The sequence below is a fragment of the Urocitellus parryii genome, chromosome 6, assembly GCF_045843805.1.
Source record: "Urocitellus parryii isolate mUroPar1 chromosome 6, mUroPar1.hap1, whole genome shotgun sequence".
In the NCBI taxonomy this organism is placed as follows: Eukaryota; Metazoa; Chordata; class Mammalia; order Rodentia; family Sciuridae; genus Urocitellus; species Urocitellus parryii.
Genome location: NC_135536.1, coordinates 108,726,530 through 108,747,150, shown reverse-complemented (window position 1 = coordinate 108,747,150; position 20,621 = coordinate 108,726,530). Strand labels below are relative to the sequence as shown.

General features: G+C 36.2%; 1 protein-coding gene across 1 annotated transcript in view; it reads left to right on the top strand.

The window, feature by feature from the left end:
- The window catches only part of Csnk1g1 (casein kinase 1 gamma 1), a 149,468-nt gene that overhangs the window by 111,501 nt on the left and 17,346 nt on the right, over nt 1-20,621 (top strand). The window contains exon 12 of the mRNA XM_026384857.2: nt 12,285-12,395. Within this exon, the coding sequence (XP_026240642.1) occupies nt 12,285-12,395 (111 nt within the window). The remainder of the gene's footprint in view (nt 1-12,284; nt 12,396-20,621) is intronic.

Here is a 20,621-nt window from a genome sequence, read left to right as displayed (position 1 = left end):
TTTTTTAGGTTGTAGATTGACACAAAACCTTTATTATATTTATTTATTTTTAAATGGCACTGAGGATCAAACCCAGTGCCCCCACACATGCCAAGCAACCGCTCTACTACTGAGCCACAACCCCAATCCCAAAACTAATGATCTTGATCTAGATGAGGGATCTGTCTCATCCTAAAGACAGAGGAAGCAAATACAATAAATTTGACAACATTGTTTTAGAAGGACTGGGAATGTAGCTCAACAGTAAGAGTGTTTATCTATCATGTTTGAGGCCCTGGGTGCATTCCCCAACCCTGCCCTCACCCCCCCGCCCAAAAGAAAAAAGAAAAACTATAGGCAGGGCTGATTGAGAGGTAATTATGACAAAAGTATTTTTATATCATTTATATTTCTAAGATAAAAATGGAGACCCTGATAAAAAATAATAAACATCATATATACACATAATCATCACATATCAAGATTGGCTTGTTCCCCCTCCTCCTCCCTTACATTTTTTATATTAACAGACATTTTTACAAAAAGATATGAAAACATATATCAGCTCATAAATGGATAGGTGCAAGTACATATGTTGTGAATAGCACATCGAAGAAGTACACATACATGTATGATGAGTACATTGACAGATAGAGACCACTCACCAATAGCTATATACTCTCAGCAAAATGTATGACTTAGTGGTTTAAAAAAAAATGTGTAAAGACTGGAAAAATTCGTTAGCACATAAAAAATAGGGAGGCAAGGGCAGGGGGAATGTAGCTTAGTGGTAGAGTGTTTGCCTAGCATATGTGGTGAGGCCTGTGTTGGATCCCCAGCAACATTAAAAAAAAAAACCAAAAAACAAGAAAGTGATATCTAACTAAGACTTAACAATTTGACTGACTTCTGATTTGACAACATAATATTGTTGACATCTACAGTTCTCTCTACCTCCTTTCTCTTAAATACTAATAATAACCAGGGCAGGTGAGGGCACAGTTAAACTGAGACTTGTATATTGCTATTGACTTTGCAAATTGATACAATTTGTCTAAAAAGTAATTTGATAGAGTTATTATCTTCTCTGATAGAATATCTTACTTCTTGGAATCAATCATAATAAAACAACCCAAATGTAGGTTAAGTTATGTGCCTAAGACTGTTGCAGTGTCAGAGCAAAGATTCAGCTTCTCTTTTTATAAAAGACTGGTAATGGATCCACCTCAAATCCTTTACTGAGTAAACTAGCTTATAGTAAATAAGTATATATATATATATATTTACTATATAAGTGTGTAGATATATATATTTACTATATAAGTAAATATAGTAAAGTGAATTGTAAGATATTTACTCAGTAGAATATAATATAGCTGCTAAAAATAGCATTTAGGAAAACTATAACAACTTGAAAATGAAATGGTTTGTATAGTGAAGAGATAAAAACATAAAACTATAACTGCCTCATGATTTCCCCTTAGGGGAAGAAAATTTAGAAAATCAATGGGCTTGCCAAAATAGCAGAATTACTGTTGAAAGTGGTAGTACTCTGAGTAATATTTTCCCAAAATATTCTATAATGAAGTTTTATTATTTTATAGTAAAAATACATTTGGAGAGAAAAATGTATGGAAACAAAATAGACAAGTAATCAGGGAAGTCATAATCAACATGTATTCCTGCTCATATTTTTAGAATTTATTTGAACTAAAACATGTTTCCGTTAGCTTATCTTTTCTGTTTCAGTGAATTCATAATCATTGCTGTTGTTTTGAGTTGATTTTAAAAGGATGGGGAAAAGCAGTAGTTGAAAATCTGAATTGCCAGTATAGAAAGGTTTTAACACAGTAAATTTTAGGTCTACTATTAAAGAAAGTAGAATCATCGTTGTATATAATTATTTAGGAGAATCTCATTTGTCAGTCAATAGCTTATTTTTGAAGAGTTGACTCTTGAAAGTCTTCTCTTTGGTTAGTTGGGGTTTTTTGTTTGGTTGGTTGGGTTTTTTGTTGTTGTTGTTGTTTGTTTGTTTGTTTTTCCTCCCCCTTCTTTCACAATTTTTAGTTATTCCATAGCTGCTATGGAATTGGAATTCCCCACATTAGTGCAAATTTTACACCTCCCTCCCAGCAGAATTCCAAGTCCTTGCTAGGTAAAAGTCTTTCTTCACTAGGGTAAATGGATTTCTAGTGTCTGTTCAACTTTTTCATTGTCTTATGTTGTGGTTTCATTACTTCCAACTTCAGGGTCTTCTTTTTCTTTCTTTTTTTGGGAGAGAGTGTTTGCAGCCAAACATGTCCCTTTATTACTTTAAGAATTGAAAACAGTTTTTTTTCTCCAGACTAATTCTCTTCAGGTTTTTAAATCAGCAACAGAAGAAAATGAAATCTTTCCTTGATAGAGATGGGCAAGATGTTTACTTCAGAGACAGCTAACCTTTTCTCAGCAACTTTGACTCAGTAAATCTGAGCTGAGGACCTGCTATGTGAAAGCCTATCCTACAGATACCAAGTATGGAGTGCTTGTACTCAAAAAGCTGGCAGATAAGCCAAGTAGCCAGATAACTATATCACAAGGCAAAATAGATAAGCATTTCAAACTACATATTATTATCACCTGGGATTGAAAAAGGGAGACATTTTATATAATTTGAACATAACAAATTGTTTCATGAAAGAAGTTGCATTTGAAATGTTCTTAGAAGAAAGAATACATGAAAAATAATAATCTAGTTTGATTTTGCTAAAATATTTGAGATGGATAAAGAATCATAGGAGACAAAGGTAAAAAAATAGGTTGGAGCCATTTGATGAGGCTCCTGGAATGTTGGGCTGCAGTATTGTACTTAATTTCAGTATAAATAGGGACTAAAGGTTTTTAACAGAGGAATGATAATGATGAAAATTTGCTTTGGAAATCTTTTGGCCAAGAAGGTGGTAATATCCTGACAGCTAGAGTGGAGACCAATAAGAAGGCCAAGAATTTCCTTGAAAGCCAAAGGAAACCTAGATGGGGTAAAGTAGTTAAAATAGAATTGAAAAATGTTACAGGGGTGCAATCTACCATAATTTGCAGACCACATGTATGTTAGGATTAAGAAGGATGAGTCAAAGCTTTTGCTGAAATTTTGAGCCAAGATAATTAGGAAGCAGGTGTTACTATTATTAGAGACAGGAATGTTGGGGGAGGAATTTATTTGGATTTATGTAGGTATCTTAAGGTGGTGTGTTTTTTTTAATATTTATTTTTTAGTTATAGTTGGACACAATATCTTTATTTATTTGTTTTTATGTGGTGCTGAGGATCAAACCCAGAGCCTTGCACGTGCTAGGCAAGCGCTCTACCACTGAGCCACAACCCTAGCCCTGGTACTGGAAATTGAACCCAAGAGTATTTAACCACTGAGCCATATCCCCAGCCCTTTTTTTGTATTTTATTTGGAGACAGGGTCTCACTGAGTTGCTTATCGTCCTTGCTTATGCTGAGGCTGGCTTTGAACTCCCAATCCTCCTGCCTCAACCTCCCAAACTGCTGGGATTATGGATATGGACCACATGTATCTTGAGTTTAAAATAATAGCAGTATATGGCCCTGAAGAGGTCTAGTGTCCAAGTGCAGTGTCACTCACCTGTAATCCTTATGATTGGTGTAGGAGGGTGGTCTACAAATTCTAGACCAGCCTTGCAATTTAGTGAGACCCTGACAGAAAATAAAATGTAAAAAGGGCTGGGATGTGGCTCAGTGATAGAGAGCCCTTGGGTTTAATCCAAAGAACACTCAGAAAAAAAGAAGAGGTCTAGCAGACAGAAGGTCTTTCTCAAAAGAGAGCTAGAAAATATTTGGGAGTAAAGGTATAGAGATAACATTGATGATAATGCTTGAAAACTCTCCTTGTTCTAAGTAAATCTGTCCATCAGCTGTGTAGTACAGGAGTGGACCTGGAGGCTAACAGGCTTAGTTTAGTCCTATACTAAGAGGAGGAGGATAAAGAAGAGGAACTTATAACTTGCTGTCAGCCCATCTATGCCAAGATTTTGGCCATAGGATATTTAACCTAGCTGAAGCCTTCATCTTCTCAGATGTAAGCCTTGTGAAAGTAGAGATTTTTGTTGTTAACACAAAATCATTGTCTGGGTACTTGATAAATAATTGTTTGAATGAATAATGGTGAATGAATCTATTAAAGAGTGTTGATGAAACCGGATGTTTGTTTGTAATACAGTTTTTTATTTAACCTTCCATGGGAAAAAATTGTGAATTTTTCTTCCTTATTTTTCATTTCCACAAAGAGCCATTCTGCTTGTGTTAGGCAGCCAAAGAAGGGCTAGATCATCTGCTCAAGGAAAGGGATGTAAGAAACAAAAATAAACAAACAACAACAACTCAGAAATTATTTGCTGAAAAAAAAAAAAAAACATACCTGCAAGCCATATAGTGCCATAACACCTGTAATCCCAGCTATTCAGGAGGTTTAGCAGGAAGATCACAAGTTCAAGGTCCATCTGGGCAATTTAGCAAGACCTCCTCTCAAAATTTTAAAGGTAGGGTGTGGCTGCCTGAGGATATAACTCAGAAGTAGACCCCTGTGGGCTCAAAAATAAAATATGAAATATTAAAAAAGTATATAAAATATAAAAATGTTCAGATAATCATATTCTTTTCCATCACAATGAGAATCTATTTGCCTCATGTTCTGGGAAAATTATGTTTTGCTGGTCTGGATTGTAGGTATATTGAATTGAATTCTCTTTGGGTTGTACATGCAATAATAGACCCCAAATGTGGTTCCCAAAGAATTGAATTTAAACTTACATATATTAGATCTGTCTTTTTAATTTAAACTTTTTTTCCCCCTCTTGGGACTCAGGGGTGCTTCACTACTGACCTACATTCACAACCCTTTCTTTTTTCTGTTTTCTTCTCTCTTTTGGCCCTAGGGATTGAACCCAGGGGCACTTAACCACTGACCCGCATCCCTACTTCTTTCTTGTAATTTATTTAGAGGCACAGTCTCACTGAGTTGCTTAAGGCGTCACTTGAGTTGCTTAGGGCTTTGTTAAGTTTCAGAGGTTGGCTTTGAACTCATGATCCTGCCTCAGCCTCCCAAGCTGCTGGGATTACAGGTTTCTACCATCATGCCTGGCCCCAGCCCTTTCATTTTTGAGGCAGGATATCACTAATTTGCTAAGGCAGGCCTTAAACTGGTGATCTTCCTGCCTCAACCTTCTGAGTTTCTAGAATTACAGGCATATGACACCTCACCCAGCTAAATGATTTTAATACTAAATGATTACAAACAAATTTTAAATATTAATTTTGTCTAGGGAAATATAATTAAATCTTGAGTTTAGATAAAGTAAATATTTCTAAAAGCTAGATCCATTCGAAAAGATTCCAGTGGGTTAATCTTTTCTATCATTTTACCCTTGGTATTTCTCCATTCTCAGTTCCAAATATGGTAAGTCCATGGTTCTGATTTCTCTCTGTAAAACTCTGCAGTACTATTACTATTCAGCAGAAGAGGATGAAAACTTTAATAGTTATGCCTGTTTCCACCTGCTAAAACTTCCTTGGATTCTCTGATTTAATTCAGTGAGGGAATAAGTCCTACAGGTATCCACAGATCTGATATTAGTAGGCAATATATTATACTTCAAAGGTTTTATTTAGTATGCTTGTTAACATACTACTATAGAGTATTGCACTAAGATATGCCTGCAGCAATGCTCATTCTGCTCTTGAAGAACTTTAAATCCCAAGCTTGTGACAATACTTACTCATATAAATTCTACACAAACATACAATATGATGGTTTAGCAACTTTGATACTGTTTCTCTTTTATTCCATCGGCCCCAATTATTTAATAGGTTTTTGGTGGGCATCTGAGGCAGAAGAGCTACTTAGCCTAGAAGGTTAGAGAGAATAGATCCTTTTTGAGATTACAAAGAGTCATACTGGCCTTCAAGAACTATTAAACTAACAGATATGGTATCCTACTACTTACACTAAATCTCAAAATGGCAGTTATTCTTATGTTCTTGAATATGCAGCATATATTTAAGGGAGTTTATTCTCTGCAAACTCTCCAGTGTGACGAGGAAGGAAAATATGACTTAAGATCGACAAAACTGATCTCTCATTCCTTCCAGAAGAACCATATTTAAACTAACTCAATACCACCTTACACTTAAAAGTAAGCAACAAAATTTAAGAGTCAAATCATATTGAATTCTGAAGAAAATGGTCTTCCAGTAAGAGTAGTTCAGATGTATTTATTTGTGTCTAGATTCCAAGGGAATGGTTTAAGGAATATATAGGCTTTAGAAAATATTGTGGTTTAGTGCTGTCATGCTTACTGAATAAAGCTTGTTAGGAGCATAACATTTCCAAAAGAAAGATTAGGCCAGACTGCTAAGTAGCCAAAGTAATTAGAGGTCTTCATAAAAGGAGTATCTTTCTTGGTAAGTGTCCAGTAAAACACTTACCAAGTGATGATTAATTCTCCATTCTTTCTTTTTCTTGTGGTGCTGGGGATTGAACCCAGGGCCTTGTGCATGCTAGGCAAGCACTTCAGCAACTGAGCTGTATCCCCAGCCCTCCCTTCTTTTTAGAGAGTACTTTTTATTTTCCCTCTGTACTAGATATTGAATCAGTGGCCACTACCACTGTGCTGCATTCCCAGCATCTTTTTTTTTTTTTTTTTTTTTTTGAAATAGGATCTTACTGTTACTTAAGCTGGCCTCTAACTTGCAGTTCGTTTGCCTCACCCCCGCAAGCTGGGAATAGAGGTGTTTGCCACTGCCCTTTGCTTAATGGAGTATTTTTAGTTTTCTCTGAGGCTCAGGATTTGCTAATCAAGGCATATTAGTTCACTCAGAGATCACTTGCCTCCTCTAACTGGTGTGTAGTTACCTGACATGCTGCAGGAGCACAGGTGTAGGGGTTGCATGCACAACCTGACTACTCTGCAGCACAGAGCTCAGTGCAGGATTGGGCCACTCCTCATTCTGGGGCTTTAACTCTTAGGGAAGCACTGAAACAAACAAGTGCAAACCCGAAAAACCATTTCTTCTATCCTGTCACCTAGTCACTACTGCTTAACTCTGCTTTTAATTCTCTACTTCATCTTGAAAATTTTTTTCTGCTCCCCACATTCTCCAATATTTTGTGTTTCAGCAGAAACCCTATTTTCTGAGCCATCTCCTTGTAAGATGAGACTTAGTGGTCCTGGAGTAATTCCATCAAAGGGATTGTTTTGTGCCATTCATGGAGGAGTGTTTTATACCATTTTTTAATTTACTCACTTTTTAGAGTTGGGAGTCTGATATATTCACAGACTTCTTAGTAGCTGGGAATGCTGGCATGTGCCTAGGTACCCAGCTCAAGTTGTAAACTTCTAGAATGCTTCATGTGATTTTTTTTTCCTAAGAGTTTTACAGAATCTATACTTCTAATTTTCCATGGACATATATAATATTGATCCTTGATGTAATCTTCCAGGTTGTTTGTGTTGTCAGTGATTTTTAAAATATCTCTCATATTTGATCAAGTTTGTATGTAGAATACAAGAAGTTGTTGTTGGCACAAATGATGGAATTGCCTGGAGTAACCCTTGTTTGGCACAAGGAAATTGGTTCTATTTCATTACCTTAATAGAAGGAAGTTTTTAGCTTTGTTGAAATATACATTTCAATAACCTTTCTTGTTGACCCTTTTTTATTGTTTTTGTTCTATACTTGTTAAGGTCTTGTTTTTAATTTTCATTTTTTTCAGTTCTGTGGGTTTAACCCAGGGGCAATTGACCACTGCTGCATTCCCAGGTCTTTTTTTTTTATTTTTCAAAAATTTTTTTAGTTATAGATGGACCCAATACCTTTATTTTATTTATTTATATGTGGTGCTAAGGTTTGAACCCAATGCCTCACTTGTGCTAGGTAGGCACTCTACTGCTGAGCCACAACCCTAGTCCCCCCAGATCTTCTTTGTTTGTTTTTGGTGAGACAAATTGCTGAGAGTCTTTCTAAGTTGCTGAGGTTTACCTCAAATTGTGATCTTCCTCTCTCAGCATCCCCAGCTCTTTTTATTTTTTGAGACAACTTGCTGAGACTGACTCAACCTTGCCATTGTCTTGCCTCAGTTTCCCAAGTAGTGGGGATTATAGGCATGCACCACTCTCCCTGGCTTGTCAAGGTCTTCTATACCCCACCCCAAATTTCTTAAAATGCTTGCCCCATACTTTCTGCCTTTTACTTATTTGCACTAAGAAGAGAAAGAAAGAAAAAATATTTTTCTTGAAAGTGTGATAAAATAAAATATGGTCTAGTATATTCTTTGTTAATCTTTTGGTACTATTCAATCTCTATTTTTCTCATAGTTGAAGACAGTTAATAAAGCTAATAAGACTGACATGAGAGACCAAAATGTTTTTTGTAGATGGCAACTTTTAAAAAATTTTGGAGCCATAAAATGAAATGGGTAAAGTTCTTTGTTAATGTAATCAATCAATCAATTTTTCAAAATTAACTTTATATGAAGAATAGGATTTGGTAATTTATTTGCCTCAAGAGCAAGATGTTTGTCTTCTGTCAGAACAGTAGCTTTATTTCCAATAGAAATTTGAAATAATTTTCAAGCCACAGATAGGGGTGATAGCTGAGACTTTTTCAGACAGTGTTTCCCACCCTGTTGTTAGTGTCAGTTAATCCCTGCCAAATGGACCGCAAGGATAGTCTCCATCACCTCTTTTGCTCTAGGCACAGGTGGTGGTTTTCACCTGTTCACCAGTCACCTTTTTTCCTAGGTGCTTTTTGTTAGTTTTGCCTGTGATACATTCTATGTTGGATTGCAGCTTTCTTTTTTCCACATTACTTCACAGTACACCAAACATTTTTACACAGGTAATGCAATCACAACTGAAGATTTTAAAGTGTTTCCCCAGGGAAGGGAGGTACCACTTCTTGAGATTCCTGCTTCTGCCTTTGGGGACTTAAAACTCTACATGTGGACCTTTGCCTTTCAAGTAATGCAGAGAAATTGATCTTGCTGAATGACTCCTCTACCCGTGAGCCTCTTGATTGCCGTTTAGATAGGGGTGTGTGGTGTGTGTGAGAGAGATTTAAGAATGAAATGGTTACATGTTGATCTCCACTGGCTTGCTTGTCTAACAAGCTACTGTGCTGATCATGCCTAATTATAGATCCTGTGTACACAGTGTTGCCTAGAGTACTTTGCAGAGGAAGTTAGTTACACTAGCAGAAAATGTAGTTGTCAGCATCCTTGGTTTCATCTGACTTCTATGCATTCAGCTACTTTGTAAAACTGATGAACAGCCCATTTTACTACATTGGTCTTTAGGTACCAGTCTCAGCCTTTAAATTCCAGAAGTGAATTGCCCTAAAGCTTAGCATTTTAATGAAAAGTATTTTCCAAAGCCATAAAACATCCCCTAAATTCAACTCTATCACTTGGTGATATTGCTTTCAGTGGACATAAAAGGCACTGGAGGGCTGCGGTATGAGTCATGTCTTTGCTTGGTTACAGTGGAAGTATTTATGAAGGAATCAGGAATGTTAATTTTTTTCTGGGGGCTGGGGATGTGGCTCAAGCGGTAGCGAGCTCGCCTGGCATGCGTGCGGCCCGGGTTCGATCCTCAGCACCACATACCAACAAAGATGTTGTGTCCGCCGAGAACTAAAAAAATAAATATTAAAAATATTTATTTTCTCTCTCTCTCTCTCTCTCTCTCTCTTAAAAAAAAAAAAATTTTTTTTCTGTCTTTAAAAGGTAAATGCATATTGCTTTGAGAATGGAGGTAGAATGTAACTCTTAGTCTTTGAAAAATGTCTTGCTATTTCATTTAAACAAAAATCTTAATTCTTCCAAGAAATTGTTTAGCCAGAATTAATATGAACTAGTACATAGTCCTGTGAATCAGACAGTATTATCAAACCAGAGTTCTGATACATATTTAAATAAAAATAGAAATAATAAGTGATTAGCTCTCAGGGCTTTCTTAACCTTAAAAGCATATGATGTCTGTGGGTATGACTCAGTGGTAGAGTACCTGCTTAGCTTGCACCAGGCCCTGAGTTCATTCCCCACCACACACACAAACACACACACTCACAGAATGTGTATGAGTGTACATTCTCAGCAGTTTTTAATATTATCTACCCTTAAAAATATGCAAAAAACAGAGTATAATCATGAGAAGGTAGTAATTAAATTGAATATATATATCATAAAACTCAAAACAATACTAAGTGACTTGTATGGATTTTTTTGATCATTTTAAAAGAATTGGAGAACTGACAGCGTTGTGTAATAGTGTAGAAGCTTAAATATTCTACTTAAATATTACACACAAAAAAGTCCCAGAGAATCTAATAGATATTAGTTATAGATATTACTTCTAATATTAAAAAGAATGGGTGTGTTCTTGGATCTTTAGTGGGAGTCAGAATAAATTAAGTGCTATAAGAATATAGACACCATCAGTAAATTTATATAATAGTATGATTATGTCATATACACCATCTTACTTTGGAAGATAAATACCTGAATGTCTTTTGGCAGAAAAAATGAAGGTAAGATGGTCATGTTGGCCCACACCTGTAATTGCAGCTACTCAAGAGTCTCCGGCAGGAGGATCACAAGTTCCAGCCTAGCCTGGGCAATTTGGCAAGACCCTGCCTCAAAATTTTTAAAAAAGGGGAGTTAAGTGTAGGGGGGATGTAGCGTAGTGTTCAAATGCCTCTGACTTCCAATCCCATTACTACAAAGAAAGAAAGAAGAAAAAAGAATGGGAGAGTGACATTTAGGGTATTTTTTATTCTCTCTAATAAGAAAATAGCAGTATAAAACCAAACTCCTCTTCTGTAAGATTATATAGCATGCAAATTAATAACAGCCACCATCTTAAGGCTATCTGCTCATTCTCCAAGGAATATCAGAGAAAACATGACTAGGATCCTCTGTAGTGCTACTACCCACATTACTTCATTTTCATTAATAACAATGAGTAAGTTGTAGCTGCATTATGGGAAATGCCTTTTAATTGACTTATGGATGAGCTCTAAGCAACTCTCCTCAGTGAAGTCCTGCAGCAGAATTGCGAATAAAAAGCCTCAAATCATTGCTTTCTTACTCTTCCTTTTCTTTAGAATATATTATAGTTACAACATTTTTAAGATTTATAGGATCCTTACTGGTTTTCATACAGAGCAGCAGTATCATATCCCAGCCCCTGCTGTTGTTTATATCAGCAGCAATTAAAATTTGATTTATTAATCCCTCTTTGCTGCCTCTCCAACTACTCATTTTTCATTTTTGTAGAGCCTTAGGATTGTTACAGCTGAGCATGATGATGTTAACACTTCCTCAGCCATCTGGCACAGGGGAAGAGGCACCTAAACAGATTCTTCAGAATAAAAGTCACATATGAGCAAGATCAGAATAGTATGAAATCTAAAAAACAGGAATGAAGAGAGCCTGAATGACAGCAAAGGTGAAAGCAGAATCCAAAGAGGTTTTTAACTGGAGGCCCGCCTTTTGCAGAGAAAAGATCTGCCTTTTGCTTTCTAGGAGAAAATAATTCATAGTTTTCATGTAAACTTTTTCTAATTTCAAACTAGAGGCTGTTAACTAGAGGAACCAGAAAATAATCAAGACTTTTTATCTCCCCATCATTTATTCTTGACATATGAATCTGTTTTTGAAAAGATAATTTGTTCATTCTTTTAGATAAGAAAGCATATTCCTGCCACTGCTCCTTTTATCTTAGTAGAAAGTCTCATAGAGGTTAATGTTGAGAGTAGTAGATTCCTTATTTAAGGGAAAGGCATATGATTCTTGATTCCTAATCCATGGATTTTCTTTATTTACTACTATCTGTTCAGATCTTTAATCAGTGAAATGATTTGTAAATATGAGTCTTCCTTTGTTCAACAATCTTAAAATTCTGAATTTGGTCTGCTCAGTGGCTACTGAAATTTTACTAATGTGGAAGCGAAAAGGTGATTCCAGCTTTGAATGTTCCCCTTTGCCTCCTGCTTTTGGTCATTACCGGTTTTTGTGTGTCTGGATGAGGATGGTGTGCTGTAGTCTCGTGTATTGGCTCATCAGGCTGAGATGAATGTAGCCATGTTAACTTTTTCTTAGCGCTTTGCAGCAGTGGTTAGTTTAAAATCCAAACCGAAAACAAAACCTTCAGGGGCACTAATGTACTTGATTTTGTTTATGCTTGCTGTTGCTTCACCTTTCCTTCCATATCTTGCTGACATGCTTCCTAATGCCTGAGCAGACTGCATCGTCAGAGCGCCGAGGAGAGTGGGAAATCCAGCCCAGCCGGCAGACCAATACCTCATACCTGACGTCTCACTTGGCTGCAGACCGCCATGGGGGATCAGTGCAGGTACTTAACTGCCTTTATTGCCTTTCCTGGCATTCCCAGCTTGGCTGGTAGAATGTTAGCTTGCTTCTGAAACCTGGGTTCCTTTAAAATGGACACTTAAGAGCAAGTGTGAGCTGCCTCTATAGTTAACTTAATATCTGGGTGCTGTTTTTTGTCTGGATGATGTTTTGAATCAAGAGTCACTTGTTGAGATAATTGCTTCTTGTTGTTGACTAAGAAATATCTATTTGATTTCTGATACTGAGATAACGTAGTCCGACAACCTGATCCATTCATGATAAACTATAGAAATAACATCAAAATAGTATTGTGTTCATGTCAAGTCTGTGAACTGTAAAGACCCAACATATAACATAAGTACTCTTTGGATAGAGGACCAAAGGACTGCAGGTGTAGCTCATTCCATGATGATATGTGCTTTAGCACATGATAAGCTGAGAATGCTGATTGGCATAAGTCACTTGGTTTGGAGTGGGTACCCAGGATGTTGGATTTTTCCCCTTTTCTCCCTGATATATGTGTGGTCTTAGAAAATTACTTTTGATTTCTTTTTGGCTAGGTTGAGAGTCTTTTCCCCATTTAATACCAAGAACATCTTGCATCTTTTAGCTTTTTATATACTATTTTTTAAAAAAAAATCTTAATCTGAATATTTTTCGAATACTGGTAAGTGGCATTACCAGTGAAGGTACACAGTGAACCCTTTGCTTACAGAAGTGCATCTGGATAGTCTTGATCTTCTAGATATGCTTTTACAAAGAGTGATTCATTGAAAGATCTTCTTTTTCACAGAAGGCTAGGAGACACCTTTGGCCCTGTAAAAACCTCATGTGGGCATTGAGGGAAAGAAGTCCTAGGAATTTCTATGTAAAATTGATAGATTGAGCACATAGGTCTTATTTCCTTTCACCCTCTCCTGAAACAATGGTAAAGTAATTTTTTTTTAAAGGCATAAGTCCATATAAAGATGGAAGAACACAGAAGAGAAGGCAACAACATATTGGAAGTTGCAAAGCAGATGAACAATTTTTAAATGATTTATGAGTCCCAAGAAAATTGAATCCTGGAGGTCAGGTAGAAGTGCTAGGGACTGAATTGGAGAGGGTTTTGTTACATGTGTTTGTGATTATGTCAGGGTGTTGTATCATAACTAAAAAGAATAAAATTTTAAAAATAAAAATAAATGAAGAAAATTGAATTCTCAGCCAGTAAAGGGAAGTGCTGAAAATTAGCCTGTTGACACTGGGAAATTCCCTAAAGACTCAGGAATTGGCTGTCTGTAGTGGATGGGGGGTAGAGATGTTGTACTATAGTTAGAAAAATTGGTCGAAAGTTGTTTAAGGGGACTGGGGTTGTGGCTCAGTGGTAGAGCACTTGTCTAGCATGTGTGAGGCACTGGGTTTGATTTTCTGCATCACATATAAATAAGTAAATAAAATAAAGGTCCATGAACAACTAACAAAAACATTTTTTAAAAAAATTTGTTTAAGAACTCATGTATCCCTAGGTGCTCTTCTCTCTCCAGCAAAAATTAAAGATTTAGGGGCTGGAGTGGTGGCTCAGTGGTAGAGCACTTGCCTAGCACGTGGGAGGCACGGGTTCGATTCTCAGCACTGCATATAAATAAATAAAATAAAGGTCCATTTACAACTTAAAAAAATTAAAAAATAAATCAAGGATTTATTCTTTAGAAAAAGCAAAAGAGAAGGTCTCTGGACTAAGGGATACAAGATACCTTTGAAGACAAGGTACTGTACTGAGAAGAGGGAGATTAAATAAATGTATATACTTCCTGCCTGCCTTCCTTTTAATGCTTCAGAAAGCTGGTATTCAGGTTTGTATCTTCCAGGCAAAATATTTTTTTAGAATTTTGTCATTTACTTATTGATTTTACATTTTGTGATACTGTGCATCAAAAACCCAGGGTTTCCTGCATGCTAGGAAAGCCCTCTATCACTGAGCTGTACCCTTAGCTCCAGCAAGGGATTGAAAGAATGTGCTCTAAAAACTAACCAACCCTAAAGAAAAATCTAAGGACACTGACAGCAAGGTTTCCTCACTGAAATGGCCAACTAGATCATCCAATAGTACAATTCATATATGTCAAGTCTAGCTATGTTCTCACAGTGCCAATTAGTGTGCAGCTCTCCACTTTTAAAATGATAGATAATCAAGAGTTATCAGACTTCCAAAGAAAGCCTTTAATAAGAAAGAGACTAAAGCAAACAATAGCAGCATTGTTTTTTGAATATATATATATATATATATATATATATATATATATATATGGAAAAAGAGAGCTCTTGGTAATTAAAAAATATATAACAAAAATTTAAAACACATTAAATCGTAATATAAAGTTGAAGAAGTCTCTGAGAAGGTAGAACAGAGAAAGAGAGATGAAAAATAGGAGAAAAAAGGTAGATAAAGATTCGAGGAGAACCTAGGACATATAGTTCTAAGTTTAGAAATTTCAGAAAGAGAATAGAGAAAGTGAAGGGAGGAAATCGTTAATAAAATAATCCCTAGAAGTAGTAAAGATTGATTTTCAGGTCAAAAGGATCCACTGAGAACACAGCATAACGGATAATAGAACCACACAAGGTATATCATTGTGAAATTTCAGAACACTGAAAATAAAGAGAAGATCCTTCAGGCTTCCAGAGAGAGAAAAATCATATGCAAAGGAAAGAGCAGAAATTACTATAGCTTTGAATCTCTGAACAGCAGTACTAGAAGCTACAAGGCAGTGAATGATGCCTACAAAAATCTGAGGGGAAATTATTTCCAACCTAGAAATTCTATACTCAACTAAACTGTCAGTCTGGTGCATAAAGATGTTTGTGGGTTTTTTGTTGTTGTTGTTTTGTTTTTTAATGTTTATTTTTTTAAGTTATAGATGGACACAATACCTTTATTTTTTTATTTTTTTATGTGGTGCTGAAGATCGAACCCAGTGCCTCACACATGCTAGACAAAGCACCCTGCCACTGAGCTGCAACCCCAGCCCTGTTTGTTTTTTATTTTTTCTCTTTTGGTACTGGGAACTTAACTCAGTGGCTCTTTACCACTGGGCTACATTCCTAGATCTTTTTATTTTTTATTTTGTGACAGGATCTCATTAAATTGCTTAGGACCTTACTGAGTTGCTGGAGCTGGCTTTGAATTTGTAATCCTCCTGTCTTAGCCTTCTAAGTCACTGAAATTTAGCGTGTACCACCATTTCCCCTCATGAAGATCTTTTAAAACATCTGTGCTATCAAACATTTTACTTCTCATTAACCTTTTCATGTGAAGCTACAAGAGGATGTACAAAGGGAATTCCTAATGTAATGGTAAAGTTAAGAGATCCTGCGGGGACAACTTTATGCCAGTAGAAGTTGTCAGGAGGCTTTGAGAACAGTTTTCACTAAAAATGGTGAAAATGGCTAGGATACTAGTATGTCATAATATCATGAAAGAAACTATTTAAAATGAATAAAAGGGAGCTGGGGGTGTACTTCAGTGATAGAGCATTTGTGTAGCGTGTGCAAGGCCCTGGGTTTGATCCCCAGCACTACAATCAATAAGAGTTTGGGTAAAATTAGTGATTAGCAATTAATATATAAAAAGCTAAGTAAAAATGAATTTTAAATATATATGTATATATATTTTAGTTGTAGTTGGACACAATACCTTTATTTTACTTATTTATTTTTATGTAGTGCTGAGGATTGAACCCAGGGCCTTGCACATGCTAGGTGATCACTATACCGCTGAACTACAACCCCAGCCCCTTAAAAATATTTTTTAATTTTAAAAAAGAAGTGCACAAAAGATAACCATGATGTATTCCATAGTTCAGTTGTAAATAGATTTTAATAGTCATAATGTGAACACTTAGGAATTATCTAGTCAAAATAAACTATATTGGGATAATAAAATGATGGAAAAGGTATGCTTGTGAATGTAATGCTTAAAAATGAAAAATCAAAATGTATGTTATTTGAAGATACATAATTAATAAAGACATCAACTGGGGCTAGGGATGTGGCTCAAGCAGTAGCGTGCTCACCTGGCATTCGCAGGGCGCTGGGTTCAATCCTCAGCACCACATAAAAATAAAATAAAGATATGTGTCCACCTAAAACTAAAAAATAAATATAAAAGAAAAAGAAAGACATCAACTATAAGGAAGGGGATGGTAGTGTGGAGGAAAGAGACTACTATTTTCCCCAATAGTCTTCCTATACTGATAAAACTAATAAAAATAAAACAGAGAGAGAGAGAGAGAGAGAGAGAGAGAGAGAGAGAGAATGTGTGTGTGTGTGTGTGTGTGTGTGTGTGTGTGTGTGTGATATCTACCCTTTGGAGCTGGTGAATCCAGTTTCAGATAAATATCCCTCAGAAATGTACAAATTCTTAAAGATTTATGTTCTGGAATAGAACTGTCCAAATAAAATGAATCATATCTGTAATTTTAAATTTTATAGTAGCCACATTAAAAAAGGAACAGGTGGGGGCTGGAGTTGTGGCTCAGCAGTAGAGTGCCCACCTTGCACTTGTGAGACCCTGGGTTCAATCCTCAGTACCACATAAAAATAAAAAACAAAATAAAGATATTGTGCCCATGTATAACTAAAAAAATTTAAAAAGAAAGAAAGAAACAGGTGGGGCTGGGATTGTGGCTCAGCGGTAGAGCGCTTGCCTAGCATGGGCGGGACCCGGGTTCAATTCTCAGCACCACATTAAAAAAAAAAGGCATTGTGTTGTGTCCGTCTACAAAAAAGATTCTCTCTCTCTCTCTCTCTCTCTCTCTCTCTCTCTCTCTATCTATCTCTATCTCTATCTCTATCTCTATCTCTGTCTGTCTCTCTCAAAAAAAAAACAGGTGAAACTGATTGTAGTAATATCTACATGTAGTCAATAAGAAATACTAAGGAGATATTTATTTATTTATTTTTTTAAATGGAGTCTTTGAGGTCTAGTGTGTATTTTACTCTTATAGGAATCTCAGTTTGTATTAGCCTGAGTTTAGGGAACCACATGTGGCTATAATATATTGAACATAGCAGTTCTAGAATCTTTATTGCCAGCTTCTTTGTAATATCAGAATATTAAAGGCAGCTGAATGTTCATCAGGTCAGCATTAACTAAACAATTACTTTTATGCAGTTGAAAGAGATCTTTGGGTATTGTGGGAAATCAGATGAGTATGCATGTACTAATGTATACAAAGAAAAGAAACAATATAGAGTAGGGATAAGCATACAGCCATTGCTGGCCATTAGTGGTACACACCTGTAATATCAGTCTGGAGACAAGGCAGAAAGGACTACAAGTTTGAGACCAGCCTGGGCAACTTAGTGAGACCCTATCTCAAATTAAACAGAACAGGGAATGTAGCCCAGTGATAGAGAGCTTGCCTAGCCTGTGCAAATCCTTGAGTTCAAAAAAGGTTGGGGGGAGTGGTGGAAATCACCTCATAGGCATATGCAGACAGTAAAATCTGTGTTCTAGATGTGTCCTAGAACACAGGGGTTCTCATTTAGACAATGTTTGTACTCTCCATTTGGGAGATATCTTTTGATTAAAATTTGAGCCCAACTAGAGTATCTCTGGCAGCACTTTTGAAAAATGCATATTTTATCTTCCTGTAAACTAAGTTCTGCCAGCTTCCTTAGCCTTTGGATAGAGGACAGCCATTTGCACCATCTACCTAATATTGTACAAAGTTCTGCTGTTCCTCATTATATATTGATTCTTTGGGCTTATACCACTTGTAGCTCTGGCATTTGTAAATGCATAAAAGGCTCTGCTTTTTCAAATCAAATCAGCAATACCTTTCTAACACAACAGATGTCCAGATATTTCTAAGTTGTCTCACTTTCTAGGGGTAATGTTGTAAAACATGCTTAGCCTGATGGAAAGCCTGCAAGACACCCTTACCCTGGGAATAAGTGCAGAATCCCAAGATTAGAAGAGTTTGTTCTGATAAAGCACATGGACACTCCTGTTTCAACCTATTTAATGGGCATACCCACTGGTTCTTATCCTAACAGTATTTCCATAGATCTTCTCAGTGAAGACGAGATGTTAAGAAGACAATGTATTTTTTCCTCTTATCAAAAAATTAAAGGGAAAAAAATAAAGGGGGGCTTGGGATATAGCTCAACTGGGTTTGATCCTCTAACACCATATTAAAAAAAAAAAACAAAGTTGTGTTCATGTACAATTAAAAATATATAAAACAATTAAGGTTGCTGGGTGTGGTGACCCACACCTATAATCTCAGCAACTTAGTGAGGCCCTAAACAACTCAGCAAGACCTATCTCTAATAAAACATTAAAAAGGGCTGAGAATGTGGCTCAGTGGTTAAGTGCCCCTAGGTTCAATCCCTGGTACCAAAAATAAAAAAGTTGTTTAAAATATATAGGAACTTAGTGAGGCCCTAGGCAATTTAGGGAGAGCTGTGTCAGGAGAAAAAGGAGCTGAGGATGTGACTCGGTAATTAAGCACCCCTGAGTTCAATCCCTACCAATAAACAAAGAAACAAATAAATAAAATGTATTTTTATATGTGTGTGTGTATACATATATGTGTATATATTTAATACATATAGCATTTGGATAGAGGACAGACATTTGTACCATTTACCTACTTTACCTTTACTTATTTGTACCACATACCACACACATGAAATTTCTTGAAATCTCTTAAGATCAAGAACAAGGGCTTGCAACTTAAGACTGACACATCAGCTGAAGTACTGTTTATTTTGGTATACAACTCTGATTTTTCCTCACAGTGATATTTTGAAAAATGGGACTAATAACTCAAATTTTTGGGAATCCTTCAAGGAATATTATCAATGTCAAGGAGTATTACCAATATTAAGAAGTAAAAGTCATCTGGGTGTGGTGGTACCAGCCTGTAGTCCCAAAGACTCAGGAAGCTGAAGCAGAATGATTGCAAATTCAAGGCCAGCCTCAGCAATTTAGTGAGGCTCTAACATAGAGAGACTCTGTCTCAAAATAAAAAATAAAGGGGGCTAGGGACTTAGCTCGCTGTTAAAGCACCCCTGGGTTCATTCCCCAATACAAAAAAAAAAAAAAAAAAGAAAAAGAAGAAGTAGTAGTAGTAGTAGTAGTGAAAGTCAAAAATAATACTTTGAGGGCTGGGGCTGTAGTTCAGTGGTTCAGTGGTAGAGCACTTTCCTCACAGGTGTGAGGCCCTGGGTTCAATCCTTAGCACCAAGTAAAAATAAATAAATGAATAAATGAAGATATTGTGTCCATTTAACAAACCAAAAATAAATTTTTTAAATAATACTTCATACTAGTCTTTCTCATGGGTGATCCTATAAAATATTACTTTAATTTTGATGAATGTGTAATTAATATTAATAGTGATTATTAAAAAATTATGTAATATTCCAGGTATGCAAGTAAATAATTTTTTAATGAAGTTAAACCAAAAATTAGAAAAATAATGGCAATGACATTGTTTAAAATATCAGTATTCAGGCTAGTCACTGTGACACATACCTATAAGATAGCTAGCTTTCTATGGGAAGACTGCTTGAGCCCAGGAGTTTAATGCCAGACTGGGCCACATTGTAAGAACCCCCTCCCCTCCAGAAAAGAAAGAATGTGTCAATTTATTACATTCATAAAGTTCTTTACAGTTTTTCAGATCTCTTTGCTAGATGTCATTGTATTTAACTGCCATGGTATTTATGATGTAAATAGGGCTGAGGCTATTTGCTTTCTTACAGAATTAGTAAACAAGTCTCACCTAAGATGTTGATGGTAGAGCTGGGCCTGGAATCCAGATCTCTGTCACACTAGTGTTCCACTACACATCCAGACAACAGTTCAGTGATTTGACAAAGTACCTTCAACTCGAAATAATTAAGTGAATGCTGGATTCATAGCTGTTGATTCCCCAGGCTTGTTTTAGTGCAGTTAAGTTTAAGGGCAGAAAACTGGCGAAAAGTTTCCCATTCCTGCCTGAATTATTTGAGGTCATATGCTCATTGATATAGGCAAGATGTCTAGTTTGTAAAATGGAAATAACCTCTTCTTCTTTTGATCACCCAAGAAGTTTGATTGTGGGCTGAGTAGTAATTCATAGGGAAGAGAAAATAGAAAGTGTAAGACATGCGAAATGCTGTGAACAGGCGCTATGACCCAATATCACCAGGTAATTCTCAGTGTGATGTTTATTACTACTTCATTCATATA